Source organism: Corvus brachyrhynchos, unplaced genomic scaffold (genome assembly GCF_000691975.1).
Source record: "Corvus brachyrhynchos isolate BGI_N302 unplaced genomic scaffold, ASM69197v1 scaffold66, whole genome shotgun sequence".
NCBI classification, from domain to species: domain Eukaryota; kingdom Metazoa; phylum Chordata; class Aves; order Passeriformes; family Corvidae; genus Corvus; species Corvus brachyrhynchos.
Window position 1 is genome coordinate 2,488,292 of NW_008238440.1, and position 19,400 is coordinate 2,507,691.

The 19,400-nt window shown below is 41.8% G+C and overlaps 1 protein-coding gene across 1 annotated transcript in view; it reads right to left on the reverse strand.

The window, feature by feature from the left end:
• The window catches only part of CDH11 (cadherin 11), a 41,690-nt gene that overhangs the window by 4,323 nt on the left and 17,967 nt on the right, over positions 1 to 19,400 (reverse strand). Inside the window, 10 exon segments of the mRNA XM_017736578.1 lie at positions 8 to 163; positions 6,028 to 6,145; positions 7,335 to 7,456; positions 7,655 to 7,791; positions 9,005 to 9,258; positions 10,748 to 10,935; positions 13,060 to 13,227; positions 13,613 to 13,732; positions 14,485 to 14,779; positions 16,506 to 16,901. Coding sequence (XP_017592067.1) covers positions 8 to 163; positions 6,028 to 6,145; positions 7,335 to 7,456; positions 7,655 to 7,791; positions 9,005 to 9,258; positions 10,748 to 10,935; positions 13,060 to 13,227; positions 13,613 to 13,732; positions 14,485 to 14,779; positions 16,506 to 16,733 — 1,786 coding nt within the window. The 5' untranslated portion in view covers positions 16,734 to 16,901.

A 19,400-nucleotide genomic window follows, 5' to 3' on the forward strand; every position in this document is an offset into this window, starting at 1 on the left:
GGGGGGCCCCCCCCGCTGTCGCAGCCGCACACGCGGATGGTCAGCGTGTTGGTGCTGCTCAGCGGGGGCACGCCGCCGTCGCTGATCACGATGGGGAGAAGGTACAAATCCTGCTTCTGGCGGCTAAACCCTTCCCGTCTGACCAGCACACTCGCTGTGTTATCTGGTTGAAGAAGAGAGAGAATCATTATCCCACAAAGTCGTCCTCGTAGGCAATGTTGAAAAAGAAATTATCTCGCTGCAATGGCTCTCAACTTTCAGGGGCTTCAGCATTAATTCTACAATAAACCAGTATAAAGTGTTGCCTTTCTAATGACCCAAGAGAAATTACAGGATTTTATTTAATTCATACAGCACCACACTCAGTTTTAATTCTTTAATTAACACAAGGAACACAGATAATCTCTGTCTGATAGCACCTTTTAGTACCTGTAAGTTTCTGAGAAATTCACAATATTTTTTCAGCCACCCAAATGGCTGGACCTTCTTATTGCTGCCTGAACTGGTTTCTTTCTCTCCAGAATTAAAGATTTCAGTGGAGGGATGAAACCCATATCTCCCTTATGTGTTGTTCTTGGAGTCACATCTAAAAGCATGGTAGACAGAGATCTGTCCCAAAATGGGCTGTGATAAAGAGACTCCCACCAAAACAAAAGCCAATATTTGCTGTGTATGAGCAAATTTGAGCCTCACTGTTTCATTGAGAAACACTGAAGGTAACAGTGTTTTATCAGAATCTGGTTTTCACCCAAGCTTCCAAAGCCAGAACTCAAAGAGCTTGATCATACATGTATAGTATGTCTGGGAACATTATGAATTACATGGGTGTGAGGAAGAGTTAAAGCACAGAACCAAAAATACCCTGAGTTGGAAGGGACCCACAGGGATCCATGGGTCCCACTCCTGACAGTATTTCTGTAACTCTTCCCATTGTCCTCATGAGAGGTGCCCTGCCGTGGTTCTCCTGGTGTAGGGGGCAGAAAACAAGCTGCCATCTCAGCACAGGGCATTTTGGATGGTTCTGCACACCTCCTGTGGCTAAAGCCTTGGAAAGGGGACTGTGTGAGGTGACACCCTGAGCTGAGGCAGCCCATGCTTCCCACTCCCAGGGGAACACCAATAGGGTTTTCTTGTTGTGCTCCTCCTCTCTCAGCTCAGCCTGAACCAAAGTTTATAACAGCTGTAAACATCCCAAAGTAAATAAAGTGAAGCAATCATATCTGTGGATTTCAGACCTTCAAAAGCCAGTTTATATTGAAGATTTATTCCACACAACCTTTCCTGGCTTGCCACGTTCTTTATTTTTCACTGTATAATGGAAAGGAGGAAAAAAAAGAACAATTCTTTTATCTACTGAGAGAGGGCTGTTCACCTCCGAAGGTACCCATTTTACTGCTGCCTCAGGGTACTGCAGATTAATTGTTTTCCCATTGAAGAGTCAGCATAAATTCCAGAATTTAATAATGCAAACCATAAAACCTCTCCTAATGATCTAATCCTCACGATTTCCATGGAAATCTGTGAATAAATTATACCCAAAGAGAAGCGTTCTTGCCTTGCCCTAACCACCCTTGTGGGCAGTGCCCCTGATGTAACACAAGGTCTGAAACTGCCCCCAGATTTGGTCAATCTATGGGAGGATGTTTGCACCTCTTATGACTCTCCCAGTAACTTCTGGAGTTCACAGCAGAAAGGATGAATATTTTAGGTAGGATCTGTTACCCACCAAATGAATCCATCCCCCATATCTACCCCTGTCCTGGCAGGCCACACCCCTGATGCCCTGAGTGGTCACCTGGTCATGACACAACTGTTCCTTTTTGGTGCTGAAGTCTCACCAAAAAAAAAAAATCAATTAGGTAGAAAGCAGCTTGTTAACTTCTTCTTTACACAGTGTAAGGACAGAGACTCTGATAAAGATCTGATTGTTTATTACTTGTGGCTCTTGGAGGTGCCCTTTGTTTCTCTCAGAGTCCCTCTAATCTCCTGAACGTTTACATGCTCCATCTAAACTTTGAGGCACAATTTTTCACAGGACCTTGGTGATCTCAATGTCTGCGTGACAGGTGCCTTATTTTAGGACTTTAAATTAATGGGCTCGTAACAATTTGGTACAAAGAGAAATACAACATCTAATATCTATTAACCTATCAACTAACTTGAACTAATATATTGATCCAGGATAAAACTGTTCCACAGAGTCCTCTAAAATGTGCTTAATAATTCATTTCCTCAATAGGAGTACCAAGATCTGTTCCATTAAATGAAAAATCACAATAGGGCTGATTATTCTTGTGGCAAAAAATATGAACATTAACAGGGGGCTGAGCTACAGCTGCCTTGAGGCTGCAAAGGCACAGTGGAAGGAATGGCAATACCATATATTAGTATGTTTAGTCTTCGGCTATGCATTTTTTAATCATATATTTTATTTTTCTTGCCTTTTGTCAGCTGAAATAGTATTCCTAATTAGAAATAAGAAAAGGACAGCAAATTATTCAGCTATTATACAGACTGGCCTGGTCCACTGCAGTCACCTACACTAAACAAAGCTGATTTTGATCCAATGACTGATTTATCTGTTTTAATGGGAACCAGTTTTTAGTTTAATATAAATTTTTAAAAAGAAAAATCCAATCAACAGGCCTGGCTAAAGTTTAAAAAGGACTACAATACATCAAGCCTAAAAGGTCATTTTTTAAACTTTTCCTTTTACTGTTTATGTTCACTTCTCACATTTAGAAGAAACATAATATCCATAAGAGAAAAAAAAACTCTCTTTTACCTAGATAAAAGATAACATATAATCCTAGCTAATATTCTCATCCTTGCTTTTTTATTATTTTCAAGGCCCAGGAGTAGAACTATAATCCTGGTAAAATGGCATTTTTTAAGCCAACAGAAGTTAAATGTCAACACCAGCTTAAAACTATTACTTAACACATATGGGAACTACTTGACTGTCAGTCCTAATGAACAGAATGGGGGTTAACACAAGAAGGAAAAGAACAGTCATCTCAAAACAGCCACTCCCAAAATTTCATGCTTTTCCAGCTATTATTGCCTTGGATGTCCAACATCCAAAGGTGTTGCAAGTGAAGATTCCCTGTTCTCCCCATGAAATCTTCACAATTAGAAGTTAAAATTGCATTATTTCTTGGTGATCCTTTTACTGATCTCCCTGACCTTTGAGTTTTGTCTTTTTCTCTGGTGATCTTACCGATGATTTCCAATTTTTCCTGTGTGCATAGGCAAATGTAGCTTAGTTTTTGGGGGCTTGTTAACACATAGATTGTGTAAGGAGGATTCTAGATTACAGGAGCTGACTGTAGTGTGAACTTTATCACCTATATCAGGTGTGAGTGCAGATTCAGCCAGAAAACTAAACAGTTTCAGGGGTTCTGCTGTCTAAAATCCTTACCAGGAGTGGCAATTGCTGTGGATAATGTATGGCAAAATCCTGGGACTTTATTGTTCATGTGTTTCAAAATTTTCTTGTTGAAAAAGTGTGAAGCACATGTTTGAGTTTAAAAAGCGGACTTTAGTCACTGATTTTCGGGGGCTCACAAGTTTCATTTCAGGCTCTGTAAAGCACTAATTTGTGAAATTGGGATTGCAGCCCTTCCAGCAATTCCAGGCTGAGGGAGTCCAAGAAAAGGGCATCTCAGCACAGGACCCAGCAGGATTAAATGCAGGAAATCATTTACTCAAAATCTGCCTCTCTGCTGTGCAGTGCCGCGAGCCTGTGCTGCTCTTTTGAAGGCTGACTTCAGTGGGAGCAGAGTTGAGCAGAGCCTGGGCAGACAGTGCTGTTTGTTTATGAGCTAGAATATAAGGAAACAGTGCAAAAGTAATTCCGTGTTTTATCCCAGCGTGGGCTAAGCCATTATCTCATGTTTTCTATGGGAGATGGGCTCAGCTGAGGACTTGGTAACACAGTGGGCTATTAATAGGATGTAGAACATGATTATGCTGTTTTGGATTACTGCAATATGTGATTACTTTCAGGAGTTGCTAAAAAGAAACTCTATTAAATGATAATTATGGGGCTGTATTCACTTCAAAGTTCTGTAATAGGCCCAAACACTGGAGTTTTCATTAACTGTTCTCCACAGTTAATAAAGCCATTTTTCTTTGAAAGTAGCAATTCTGTCTGAAAGCTGTGGCATGGCTTATAGAATACTCAGACTTACAACTGAAAAAAAATGACTTTGAATGACCATGTACATTATTTGACTTGCAAATGGTAACACACTCTCCCTAAGAAGTTTTTTATATGGAAGTACACAGAATTTTAACTTTTTTACTTTGCTGTACTATAACTTACTTAAAAACACCCCACAGAAATAGGTAAATTAACAACATAATTGCACCGAGGATTGAACAAAACGAGGGAAAGAAAGGATGCAAATGGATGAATTTCCTCACACTATTCATTTCCCAAAAAGAAAATTATATGGGAAGATTCAATCCCTTAATAATCCCTTCTTGAAATAACCTTTTGCAGTACTGCCAGGTAGAAACACCACATTAAGGTGACATCATAATTTCAACTACAAAACATTTTTATCTGGGGTAATTTTGTCAGTAATGAATTTGCTGCATATGGAAATGAAGGATTAGTGGGATTGGCTGGAGTCAGGAACCATAATACAACTCAGAGCATCTCCACTCTGACCTACGTTTCCTCTGCTAGATTATAAAATCTGATCTATTTTCAGTTTGATGTGGCGACCATAAAATGTATTTTATAGACAAACTTGGCCTCTGGGTCTCAAGCAAAGAATACACTCTTATTTACTCCTCTCTAGAAATATACCCATTAATTTTTCAAAACTTGTGTTTTACTACTTTAAAGAGAATAAATATATGCCCTGCACTGGCTCCTTTATGAATTGCTTATGTATGTACAAGTGTCAAGCACTAGGCAACAGCATTACTTTGATCAGTCAGGAATAACAGAGATTTTGTTTGGAAGCTCTGATGATAATTACCCTCCCTTCAGATGTGCACAGATATAAAGTGTGCCTCAACAGAACAGATTTTACTGAAATCCTGTATCTGGATTTTGTTGCCTTTTGTACTTCTGGCACTCTTGGATTCATTATTTAAACCAGTTCAACTGAGTTTTACTTTTCAGAAAACAGTCAAGTTTCCTTCAAACATTAAAGTTTACTAATCAAAACTAATCCTTTAGAAGCTGAAACAGCTTTTGCCCTGTGCAGGGAAATAAAAAATGAGCATTGAATCAGAATATAATGAAATAAATTGAATAAATATGTATAATGGCCAAACCTGTCTTTGTTTGTTTGTTTGTTTACCTACCTCCTCTGTCTCCCTCAGCCTCTGGCAAGTTAAGGTCACTGATGTCATTATGTTGTGATCAATTGAATTTTGACACTCACCCAGGCCTGAGGTTTTTTGCTTACAAATTTCTTACATCTCACCATCAATCTGAATGCAAAGCTCTACTCTGTTTCATGAATAGCAAATTGGCAAAGGGATCAAGATATCCAGATGCTGAGATACCCAATCCAGGTACGTTCCACAGCACAAATCCCCGTTTCATTTCCTGCACCAGGCAGTGATTTGATTCCAGTGGGAATCTAGCCCATGTCTCTTGTGATCCATAATTTACAAAAGCTGGCAATCACAGTAGTGAACAAATACAAGCAGCCTAACAATTTGTGCTGTCTCAGCTAACTTGAGGTTTCTCTCAACCAAGGAGATCTGCCAATTCCATTTAGTGAGTGTTTGGCAGTGGTTTTATCCTCTTCCTGGGAGATAAAATGGCAGTGGATTCTTCCTGTTGGGTATTATTACATAACTTAAAATCTGCATTCAAGAAAATTCAAGTGAGTTAACAATCCTTGCATCTCAGCTGTATGTTTTTGCCTTCCTCCCCTAAATCTTGGAGAAAAACTCTGACAAAGTTGACGAAAATGCCGTTACATGACATTGCATAGGCCATTAGCTCTACTTTGTCATTTCTTTGGATTCTGGTAGAATGGGAATCTTCACACAAACCTCTGTTGTCTCTGAGTGTAAAATTTGGATTATGAATAATTTCAGGTGGTAAACTGAAGATAAATCTTGGTCCATTGGCCGAGTCATCCTTGTCATCAGCACTAATTGTAATAAATTGCTGTAAAAGAAAAGCACTCGGTAAACAAACAGCTCCTTCTCTGGGTACATCACATACAGACAGCATTCTGAGACAGCCCTTGAATATAAAGAATTGAAAAATAGCATAACTCCCCTCAAATACAAATATATGCAATTGCAAACACAGAGCAGACTCCAAACTACAGCAGGCAATCCTGATTTGCTATGCATTTAACCACCCCAGGATTACAGCTGTAAAAGCACACACCTTCTACAGTCTTATATACAAATATGTGCTAATGAGAACTCAGCAGAATAAATAAAAGTCTGCAGAAAACTCAGCAGCGGAGAAAGTCCTTTTCAAACAGCTGCACTGACTGCAAAGGCACAGGTCATGTGCAGAGCTGTATTTCTGTATGATCATAACCCCTCTTCCTCACAGATTGCCAGGAATGAATCTGTTGGCTAAATTCTACAAGCACTGTACTGGGACTCTTCCCATAAGACACTGAGTATTTCTGTAATATCCAAACCAGTCCAACAACTGGGAAAGCTGCCCCGAACCAGCTCCATTGACCCTGTGCTGGTGGGTACTCCCAGCCAACACCAATCCCACTCAGTGCACAAAGCACTGGATAACTGCTGGTAGCAGTTCAGAGATAAAGTGCCTTCCTGGGTCCTTGAGGCTTTCTGGCCAAAACCTCTAAACAAATGTTCATTTACTACTTCTCATTGGAGCTGACAAGACAAAACTGGGCTAACGCCCTGAGGGAAGAGAAGTGTGTGCAGGGAGGGTGGGGAACAGGGACAGTGGTGGGAACAGGGAAGGTGGTGGGCAGAGGAGGGTGGTGGGCATAGCGAGGTAGTGGGACCAGGGAGCACAGTGAGCACAGAGAAGGTGCTGGAAACAGGGAGGGTGGTGGGAACAGGAAATGTGGTGGGAACAGGGAGGTGGTGGAAACAGAAGAAGGTGATGGGCACAGAGAAAGTAGTGGTCAGGGAAGTGGTGGACAGAGGAGGGTGGTGCACAGAGGAAGGTTGTGCGCAGAGGAAGGATGGTGGGCAGAGGGAAGGCGATAGGAACAGAGAAGGTAGTGGGCAGAGGAGGATGGTGCGCAGAGGAAGGTGGTAGGCACAGGAAGGGTGGTGGGAACAGGAAGGTGGTGGGCACAGGGAAGGTTGTGGGCACAGAGCAGTGGTGGGCACAGGAGGTGGTGGGTGGCCCATACCTGGTTGCTTCGGGCATTCTCACACACGAAGGCTTCGTAGGCCGCCGCAAACTTGGGAGCATTGTCATTGACATCAACAACCTTGATTGCAACGGGAACTTTGGCTTCCTGGTGCTGTTTGTCTGCGGGAGAGGCAACACCGAGATGAGACAGAAGCAGGAAAACTCCTCAAAACAAACAAATTCCCAGCTGCAACCAGGGGAAGATCAAATATGCTGAGGTATTTCTGTTGAGATTTCTTGCAGTCTATCAAACGGAGACAATTGGAGGGTTACAGAATTCGTACTACTGATTCTGAAACACCCCAGTGAAATACTCACGGACTTCAACTGCAAAGACAGAGATATTATGCCAAGCCATTTCTTCCCTATCCAAAGCCTTTATTGTCTTGATATTGCCATCTTCTGCATTAATAACAAAATATCTTTCAAGGTCGGTGTGTCGATCAATTGAATATCTAAAGAGGATTGAAAGTCAGTAATTAGAGAAAGGAAGGACTTAGGAGTTTCATGCATCCAGATTTGTTCTATATAATTATTATTTCTCAATAATTGTAAGTAGTACACCTATTGCTGCCCTCAATATCATTGTCAAAGGGATGATATGTGCTCTTTTAAAAGGAGAATAACCTGGTTGGTTTCTACATTTAGAAAAACAGTACATCAGAATGTTTGTAATAAGTGAAAATTGCTGCTCTTTGAAGTCTCTATATCAAAGCCCTAATATACTCTTTATTTTCTTCTCTTATAAAACATGATAAAAATATCTACTGAGATATTTTTTCTCTTCTGTTTCACATTAATCATGGTGATCTTTTAAGTCTTCCAATCTTTGGTTTACTCAGAATATTAATTGATCATATAAATTTATCAAATATTACCCACTCTGCACATTTGTACAGCTTTATACAGCTCTGGCTTTCATAACTTCATGTTGAAATTCTTTGAAATGTTAAGTATACACACAAAAGAGCTCTTCATAATTTAAAGTTACACTGAGAACATAACAAATAAAATTAAATTAATAGAAGGTATTATAAGAATTGTTCCCTGGGAGAGTGGGCAGGCCCTGGCACAGGGTGCCCAGAGCAGCTGGGGCTGCCCCTGGATCCCTGGCAGTGCCCAAGGCCAGGCTGGACATTGGGGCTTGGAGCAGCCTGGGACAGTGGAAGGTGTCCCTGCCCATGGCAGGGGTGGCACTGGATGGGCTTTAAGGTCCCTCCCAGTAAACCCAAACCATTCCACGATTCTGTGATTCCAAGAGAATCCAACACAACTGCAGAAAGCAGGTGTCTGTATGGGCTTGTCTTTAACAATTACCACTTAACAATTACCACTTAACACCAGTTCTGCACAATCTCTAATCTACAGTTTAGAGTTCTATATTTTGAGAAAAATCTACACTGTGATAACAGCATAAGATATTTGTGGAAAATTTAATTTAGAGTGCAGTCTACCAAAGATGCCCTGAAGTATATTTTAATTAGACATAGCTACGGTGTGATACAGGCTTTGAGAAACTGGCAGCTTATGGAACAAAGGCATAAAAACAATGCTGGATGGTTAAAGTTTCAATATTCTGGGTGTCTGTAGATCTGTCACAGTGTCTTCAGAACTTGCCTAACAATTCCAAAAGCTAATGCTCAGAAGGAAACAGGAAATGCAGCAAACCTTATAGCACTGTTGGCAGCATCAGGGTCTTTGGCATGTACTTTTCCGACCACAGTACCAGATGCTGCATTTTCCTGTACTTCAAAAATGTAACTTGGCTTCAAAAACACCGGTGGCTCATCAGCATCTTCCACCGCTATTTTCACTGTCACCGTGTCCTTGAAGGGCCCGTTGCTGATGAACTTGGGGTCAATGTGGACATTGGCTGCCTCCACCTTCAGGCTGTAGGACTTTTTGGTTTCATAATCTAAGGTCTGTGAGAAACAAGGAGACAGTGCATTCCAGAGTCAGGAAAACCAGGCTGTAAGAGCAGCAGGCAGTGCCCTAGTGCTCAATGACACCAAACAAATGTGAGCATCTGTCAACAAGCTTGGACTGGAATGTGTGTATTTAAAAACATAAAGACTCAAATGGAAGGAGCTACATTCTATGTATGGAGCAGCATAGGAAGGCACTCAAAATATCCCCACAGAGTCCTGGTCTTGCTGTTTGCTTGCTCTATCACTGAGGAAATCATCTGCACTGGGAAAATTAACCTTGTCTCCATGCAGCCTTCCAGACAGCACAAAAGTGCAAGGGGTAGGAAAGGGGCTCCCACAAGAGACCTGGCTTCATCTGTTCCAGGCTGGCAGACATTCCATGTGGATGTGGTTTGAAGTGCTCCTGGGTGCACCATGAGCTAGCACACAGAGAATTTAAATTATTTAGGGAGTGGGGAAAACACGAAGATGGTTTGCAGTGCTTTCATTCCTGCAGTTCTCTCCAACCCCAGAACTCATAACACTTTCCAAAGGAGAGGTGGAATAATGCCCCATGGGGGAAGTCCTTTTGGGAGCCTGATCAAAGCCACAGCACCTCTGCACCTTCACTGGCATGAAATGGCTGCAGGGTTGCACCTCAAAATGATCATGCAGGTGACAACCACAATTCACAAAGTATGTTAACACCATAAACTGAGTGGAGTGACAGCTCACCCACATTTCAAAACACACAAAAAAATCCACTCCCACCTCTAGAACAGAGACAGAAATTGAACCTGGGCAGTTTTGAGCAGAGGAGACCTCTGGGTCCCATCCTGAGGGACTGCCCCAAAGGGCAGGGCAGGCCTGCCCAGAAGTTAAGTTGCCCAGGCCTTGTCCTTTGAGTTCTGATTATCTCCAAGAGAGATAAATAGCTCTAAAGACACAAAGGGCAAAATGATAATGCTTACATAATAATAAGATTTATGTTTTGTAATTTGCAATTTAAAATTAATTTGATAACGCTTTCAAGGGTCCCACTGATGGGTTGTGTGTGAAATCCCCTCTGCTGCTTTTCCCATAGCCTGTGACTCCTTCAGAACACTATTGTGGACAATGCACAGCTGAAGAATTCAAACTATAGGGCATGAGGCTTTTCAGACTGAACATAAAGCAACAGTGAATGTCTGCTACTTATCAGCACTAGGCAAAACTTCATTAACAATGAAGCCGATGGCATGGTATTTTACCGTGACTTTTTATTATGAATTCATTTAGTTTGTGCAATTAATCCACTGTACAGTATTTATGTAACTCTTCTTGGTTATTTTCTTCCATTCCAATTCAGCTAATGGGGAAATGGAATATTAAGAGTTAATCACACCTCGAGAAACGAATTAAGTGAAATTTGCATTTACTAATATTTTAGCTTAGGTGGTAATCCATTATTACCAAATATTCTGTCAGCAACAAAGAACGCTACATAGCAGTAGGCATCACTCACCTTCTTAAGCTTCACAACCCCTTCCTGAGTCTCATAATCCGTTGTGATTTCAAACATGTCCATGCCATCTCCGTCGATGATGCTGTAAGCTACCAAGCCATTTTCCCCAATGTCAGGATCTTTGGCCTTCACTCTCCCCACTTCCTCTCCCGGGACAGCCGCCTCCGACACCGACATCTGGTACACACCTGGGGAGGGAAACAGGCATTTGCCCTGAGTGAGCAGGCTGCTCTCCAGCTGTGTGTGCATTTACTCATTGAACTTGGGAGTTCCAAATAAACAGTGATTTTTTTGCATTTTCAACCCCCCTGAAGGAATGTTCTGTTCCCTTATAAAGAGCTCAGAGGAGGAAGTCAGCTGTGAAATCTTAACCCACATGAATAATCTATAAAACATGACCTCCTCCCTGTCACCCTGCTCAGGGAGAGGCTTAAAAGGACAACCAATCACTCAGAATGCAGCAATTGTTGTGGCACCAAGGTTACCATTGATAGCAGAGGTGTTATTACAAAAATGGAAGGAAAACTCTCTCTCACATGACTCATGCAAGACCTTCAGCTCTGTTTCTCATTTCTGCCCATTCATTCAGGAGCCATAAATTATGTACAGTGAATTGGATAAATCCTGTCTGCTGTGCTGGCTAAAGTAAAAATCTGCTGCTTTCTGTGGCTTGAATTTGGAGTGTGGATGTAGGGTAACGATGATCATTAAAATTTCACACCACAGAGAGTATGTATCAATTTGTATGTGATTTCATGCCAAACAAAAAATGGCTTTCCCGTGGCAAACTCCAGTAGGAAAACCATCCCCAAACATCCCACAGGTGTTTCCCTGAGTATTCAGGGACACCATAGGAGATCAAAACTGTTCCTGGATAAATCCCTCTCCAAAAGTCATCCTTTAGGCACTATTGATTTCATAACCTGATCCCAAATATATAAATCTATGTCAGCATTTTCTGGCACATCATCAGTAGTAATAAATTGAGGAGAAAAAAAAAAAGGCCTGATAAAATAAAATAATCTAATTTATTCCCCCTTGTAATTGCTCTTTTTTGCTCCATGAGCACCCTAGGAACATCAGGACACTTACACCAGGCAGGGACTTGGCTCATTACCCATGAAAACAATTGCCACATGTCATTGAAATAGGTCATTAGTTCCAGTCACAAAGAACCCAAAACTTAAGCACATAACTCATTAACAGCTTGAGCAATGAACATTAAAAAAAAAAAAAAGAAAAAGAAAGAATGAGAATAAAAATATCAATCATTTGGCTGTTTATACAGACAGGTAAAACCCTGGTTCTGAGTTACAAAGCATTCCCAGTTCAGGTTTAATCTGGGGGTGAATGATTAAGTAGAGTAACTGCTTTTGGGCATTTAAAATGTTCTTGCAAAACATTCAGCCAAGGGGCTTGAATTTGTAGAGAAAAATCCATCATTTGATGGAGTTAACAAAATATTGTATCCTGGGGTCCCAGGTTATGATCTGGAACGAAAAGGCAGGTTTTATGGAATGCAAAACCTGATTTTTTAGGATTTAATCCTTTCCTTTTTGAAGGGTAGATAATGCTGACACATATTTTTACATTTAGGGACTGACTGTCACTTCAGCTCTTTCACGAGGGGCCAGGAAGCTGCAGCATTGGAAGCAGAGCTGTCAGAGGGATGGCCATGGCCAGGGCGTGTCAGGGTCAGAACTGCTGCTCAGAGGAGAAACACGGTGGGCTGGGATGGTGTCTGCACTGCACTCAAAAAACCCCAAACCCACGCAGAGATGAGCAGCAGAACAGATGTGTGGGCCCATTAATTTACTTCCACCCAGCTGTGAAGGTTGAGTCTGGTAATGTCAGCCCTGATTAATTTTATACATGAAAAATAAATTGCTCAGGTATAAAATATTGCTGTATTTGACCTCCAATAATACACTTTAACAATTAAAAAATGGAATTGTGGTAAATTTAATTTGTTTTGCCATGGTAAATGTAAGTCTTGAGGAATACATGTGTATGTCTGTCAGCTCACATAAGTTATACAGCATGGCCCAGGAGCTTCAAAAATGAAGTGTAGGGTCAGGAATCTTTGCAATTTAATCCTGACCCTAAAAATGTCTCACTTTGCAACACAAAGTAAATAGTCCAGACACTAAATACCCACATGTTACCATTAAAAGATGAGTAACTAATACTTATTTATTCATGTGTACTGCAATAATCCATCAGTTACTGCTTCTTCAAGCCTTGGGTATGCCTGATACTTCACAAACCTGAGTCCTAGTAGGAAATGCGAGAAGGATTTTGTTGTAACTCACTCTGTGGGAACTTTGGTGGGTTGTCATTGACATCTGTAAGTGTAATTGTCACTTTGGTTGTCCCTGAGAGGCCTCCCATGTGTCCTCCCATGTCCTTTGCCTGTATCACCACGTGGTACTCCTCCTTGGCTTCTCTGTCCATGTTGGGAAGGGCAGTTCGGATAATTCCTGTGGACACAAAGGACGTATGGCACACACAGGTTTAATAACAACCTGGCTGGTGTACTTTGAGAGCATTAAACACAGCAATGTTTGCAGTGATGCTGGAGGTTCTGCTTTCCCTGGGCATTGCTGTAAGGAATGCAGCCCCAATATTCCACACAATTACAGCTGAGCACAGAAACAGCCTTTCAATCATCACAGCACATCAGAGCACACAGAAATAGCATCAACTTTCTAGTGGAGAAGCTCCAGCAAATGCCAGGAGACCAAGCTGCAGCAGAGCAGGAAGCCCTGCTCAGACACATCAGTAGCTCCACCCAGTCAGTACACTTAATTCACCCTAATGCACTCTGGTTATGAGGTCCCATGCAAATAAACTGTTTAATAATACCTGTTTGAGCCTCCACCGAGAAGTAGGGCTGACCTTCAAGGATACTGTAAACCAATTTGGCACTGTTCCCATAGGTAGGGTCATCAGCATCTGAAGCTGTTACCTGAATAACTGATGTACCTAAAAATGGAGAGCAAACACAGGAGGAAGAGTCAGAGGCAAACACATCTGGAAGGACTGTGCAGAGATGCTTTCAGTCACACAGCATAGCTATTCCTGAACTTTGTTATTTCCACGTTTGGAAGATGAAAATAAAAATTACTTGACAATTTCTATATGACAAAATATACTCATCCGATCCAAAAAGATCTGTCACCAGCTGTGATGTGGATTAATGTTCTACCCAGTGAAGATATAAAAGTCAGCAGTCACTCTGTACCATTATGGTTTTCCCCTCAGTAGTTTAAGCCTCATATTGCTTTTGTCGTTAGACAGCCAAACAATAGTTTTCTGTTTCATTTTTCTCAGTAAGTTTCAGACAAATCATTCCTGTAGAAATCCCTGAGACAGACACAAGCTCAAACAGGAGATGAAAATGGAATAGATGGTGAGGCAGTAACTTCCCAGCTTTATTACACAGCTCTGCCACAGGAATGATCTTCGTGTTTACCCCAGAGGATTCACACTCCATAAATTCCAGGGGACTCTCACACTCCTCCCTAGGAGGAAACAGTTCTATGCTAGGAATGTCTCCCAGTTAGGAGCTGAGCAGGGTTTGATTTGGTCAGCAAATTAAATACATCAAGTGAATCACTGGCTGAGCATAAAGTAAATTTTAGTTCCCCAAATCCTTGACAATAAGAATGAAATAAAGGCAAGACGTCCTGACAGTGCAACTGCCCCACAAGGGCAGTGCCTTTCGGAATACTCACCTACATTTGATCTCTCGGGCACATTGGCATGGTAATTCTCATGGAGAAACTCGGGCGGGTTGTCATTTATGTCTTGAACTTTGACAATGAATTCAGAAGGGGGTTCCAAAGGTCTGTTCGTGTTCCTGTCCACAGCCTGAGCTGTGAGCGTGTACTGAGCTCTCTCCTCCCGATCCAGTGTCTTGGTTGCATGGATGTTCCCTGATTTGTCATCAATAACAAAAATGATTCCTGCTCCTTCACCTGAGAGAATGTATTTAATGTTTCCATCTCCAGAATCAATATCTGAATGAAGCTACAAAAGGAGAAACAGACACACCTTAACGTGGGGGCACACATTTCCTGGATGTGCTTATGAAACAAAAAAGTGCAGGAAATTGCTATAATTTCACAGTTTTCAACAACTGTGGCTTCCACCAGGCAATAATCCACATGCAGAGACATGCTGTGACTACATGTACCCTGCATCCAGGGCAGTGCCAGCCCAGACCTTCCTCCTGCCACACGTAGGGTGCTGCTAAACCCAAAATTTCAGATTAAAGGAAGAGAATACACCAGAAGACATTTACAGCAGTTTCTTTATTCACATGAAGTTGGTAGGAGGAGTAATTTTTACAAAGATTTTGTACACTTCAATGAATCACGTTCTACTGGGTTGCATGTAAAACCTGTTAAGCGATAAATGGGATGAATTAAGTGATAAATGAGTGAGCCCTGCTGTGCCCAGGTGTGCAAGAAGGCCAGAGGGACCCTGGCTTGTAGCAAGTACAATGTGGCCAGCAGGGCCAGTCCAGTGCCCATGCCCTGTACTGGGGGCACTGGTGAGGCCACACCTCAAGGGCTGTGTCCAGTTCTGGGCCCCTCAATCCAGGACAAGAGACCCTGAGGGGCTGGAGCATGTCCAGGGCAGAGAACGGAGCTGGGAAGGGGCTGGAGCCCCAGGAGCGGCTGAGGGAGCTGGGAAAGGGGCTCAGGCTGGAGCAAAGGAGGCTCAGGGGGGACCTTGTGGCTCTGCACAAGTCCCTGCCCAGGGAGGTTTGGAGTGGCCATCCCTGGAGGTGTCCAAGGAAGGGCTGGAGGTGGCACTCAGAGCTCTGGGCTGGGGACAAGGTGGGGATGGGGCACAGCTTGGACTCGATGGCCTTGGAGGGCTTTTCCAGCCTCAGTGATCCTGGGATTCTGGGATTCCATGATTGCCAACTGGCTTTTAATTGCACCCTCTCTAATATAAAAGAAGCAACAAATGCTTGCTAAACATTCTTAATTCCACAACCAGTGCACGATTCAGTTTGATGAATGAGGGAAACACTGAACCAAATTACAGATTTATTGATTTTATATTGACAGCTACAAATTGCACCATTTTAAACCAGAATACCCAGCATGGTATTTGCTGACATTGATCCTGTTTCTCCACTTGTTTTGTGCTGGGGTTAAGTCAACACAGTTCTGCTGCCCATTTAGAAAAATATACAAATATACAAAGGTTTATTTATCTACTGGTTATATTTTGCTACTGTTAGAGAGTAGCAGAATAGAAAAATCAGTCCAGGATGTCTGTACATATACACGTGCACACAAATATTTACCTCCCTCTCTACATAGCCCTTGATATATTTAATTTTACTGATAATTTGAAAATGAAAGGGTAAAGAGATATCTATTTTATTGAGCTTCTGGGTTAGACATTACGTTTTTAATTGCTGTTTTTAAAGACGTGAGAATGATATTCTTGAGACATATTTTTGCTCAAGTTGTTGGTGTGGTTTTTTACTCTTTTGCTGGGTAACAGCCTGCACACCTTCTTTCAAGGACTGCTGATGTCAATGGAAATATTTGTATTGACTTAGGTAGTATTTTGCTTAGCACCTAAACTGAGCTACAAGAAAATGAAGCAGCAGCTTATGCAGTACAAAGGCAACAGCAAAAAAACCCAAAACCCAAAACAAAACACAAACCCCCTTAAAAATAATGAAAACTAAGAATATTAATCAATGGCTGAAAAAGAAATTCTTCCTTACCCTTCCTACTAGCACAGGATCTGGTCCCGTGTACTCTTCTATAACAAAGAACTGATTCCACACCCAGCCTCTTTTGGAGCGATGCAGGACTTGTCCTTCCTTGCCCTTTTCATGGTGCCCGTGGAGTGAGGGCCGGGAGTGGTTGAGCTTCTCTGTGCTCAGGCCGTGGCTGTAGCACAGCACTCCCAGGCAGAGCAGAGCAGCGTGTAAACAATGGTCCTTCTTCATTTTTGGTTATTGTGTAGGCACAGGAGTATCCGAGAATCTCCCCCTTCCACCTTGGAAATCAGAAAGTTTGGGGCTACCGAGGAGTTTCAGACCAACTGTTGTGCACATACGGTGCCACCACACATTAAACACATCACCTTAATGCTCTGCAGCTTCCCAACTCAATTCCTGAAAGAAAGGAAAATGGAAAATGTTGTCAATTCTTGGAGGATTCCGTAGGGTTTCTTATTTAGCAAAACAAAACTAGGACTTCCATGGTAAATGTCAAGATAAGAAGATTAAAATAAATATATCAGTACTGATGAAATACTGAGTAATGAGCAGATTTGGTGTTTTGCTAGGTGGAGCTGCCACCTTGCAGAATCTCCTGGCTGTCTGGTTTGGACACTTGGTGGCTGGAAGTTAAGGACAGGAATCACATTCTCTCATGATCCTTTCAAATAGATTTAGCCCAAGATGCAAGGTAACTGTAGAAATACCTAATTTATACCTAATCCCTCTTTGGAGCTTAGATACAAGTCTCAGATATAAGCTGCTAAGCCAGAGGTCCAGATATAAGGGAGATACCGAGACTTATCAGGAGTGCAATATTTCTGCACCAGCCCTTTCACGATCAACAGATCCTCATGCTGAACATAACCACCTCTGTTTCTCCTGGGCAGGAGCAGGAGCTGACAGAGCTCCACAGAGCTCCAGTTTGGGTTTAGACCCTGGAAGCACCCCTGAGGATCACAGCAGCATCAGCACTGATTGCCAAGTGTGCTGCTCTGGGCTGGGCACAATAAATGCCACAAACCAATAAAAATGCATTCAGATATTTCTGATAATACAATTGATTTAACTATTCATTTCTACTCCCCCTGGGCATTAACTTACCAGGATTGATTTCCTACTTCCTAATACTTCTTAAAACACTAGGTCAGAATTAATATTTGAGGGGGAAATTGCTTAATACAGTGAAACCTGAGCTAAGCAATCCTTCACAAAGGCCACTTTCACTTATCCCTGGGGTTCCCAATATGTTCTCCTTGAAACTCTACACAGCAACAAATTTTACAAGGTCCCTACGATGTTTATTTTAGTTTTTGGTGTGGTTCACTTTAATCTTCTGTAAATTACTGATAAAAATCTTGATGTTATGTTTATACAGGCAAATGTATAAATACGTGCTACCATCAGCTGCAAAAGAGAATGATTTTTTAATGAGAAATGAGGAGGTCTTATTTGCATCAGAGAAAATGTAAATATAGGCAAAAGCTTGAACCTACAGCACATTCTGTAACTCCAGCCACAGACAAACATCTCAAACATCCCAAACTCACTCATTTGGGGTTGTCTTTCTCACATCCTGGGCAGTCATGTCCTCCTTCCACATCCTTTTTACAGTTACATAAAAATACATTGGCTGACAGGGGATCATGAATAAGGAATGAAATATTTGGGTTTATTTCCTAAAAAAAGATCAGTTTTCAATTTTCTTTCATTGAAAACTGAAATTACCTCAATTACAGCACCAAACTAGCTCCAGCATCATGAGTTAAATGACATTCTCACACATAGATGCAAACATAGGCTGGCTTTCCCAAGCATATTTATTAAATAGATTTGTTGTATCCATTTAACTTCTTCCTATTGTTACATGATGGCACATCACAGATTACTCACACCAGCATGGAAGACATGAAAAGGAGAACAATCCCTATGATTTTTCTGAGAAAAATGTTTTTATTTTGGCACAATGTGTGTGTGTGGAGCATTAGGTCTGTGGTTTCTATTTCATGTCTCCATCTTGTTGAGGGGCAAAAACAATGTAAGACTTAAAGGAGCTGAAAACTGAAATTTCAACTAATTTGGACACTTCTTTTTCCACTCAGCTTTGCATAGAAAAAAAGAAAAGCTATGGGATCTGTGCTATAGGGATCACTCATGTGCAGCAGTTAGAGGGGATTGGGCTCCTGGAATGTTTACAGAGCCTACATACTCCAAACATGGAACAGGAAGATATTCCTGGACAGCTGTGCCTTTCTAAACCTGCTGGGGGAAAAAAAAAATCTGTAAAAAACTGCTTATGTTAATAGATTTGGGGTGCATTTGAAAATTAAACTCACTGATAGCCATTCATCATTAGCATCACATAATGATGTCAGCCACCAAAATAAATAAACAAATACCCGCATTCTTCCCCAACTCCTCAATGCTGTTATGTAAACCAGTAAACACTTTATAAAGCTGCTTAACCAGAATGACAGAGCCAAGCTGATACAGACACTGCTTATTATCAGCTATTCAAGCGTGAAGTGCTGGAAACAGAATGTTAATCACCGATCCATGCTTAACTTACTAATAAGGATTAAAAGCAAAAATTGTTTGCTAGCTTTTGTTTTATCCTCTACATGCGCATGTACAGAGACAAAGCAATAAGGTTCTGCATTTCCAAGCTAAAAAAATGTATTATCTCTCATCCACCACTTCAGAGAATCCCAGAATCTCAGCATGGTTTGGGCTGGAATGGACTTTAAAGCCCACCCAGTGCCACCCCTGCCATGCACAGGGACACCTTCCACTGTCCCAGGCTGCTCCAAGCCACAATGTCCAGCCTGGCCTGGGACACTTCCAGGGATCCAGGGGCAGCCACAACTTCTCTGGGCCGCCTGTGCCCGGGCCTCA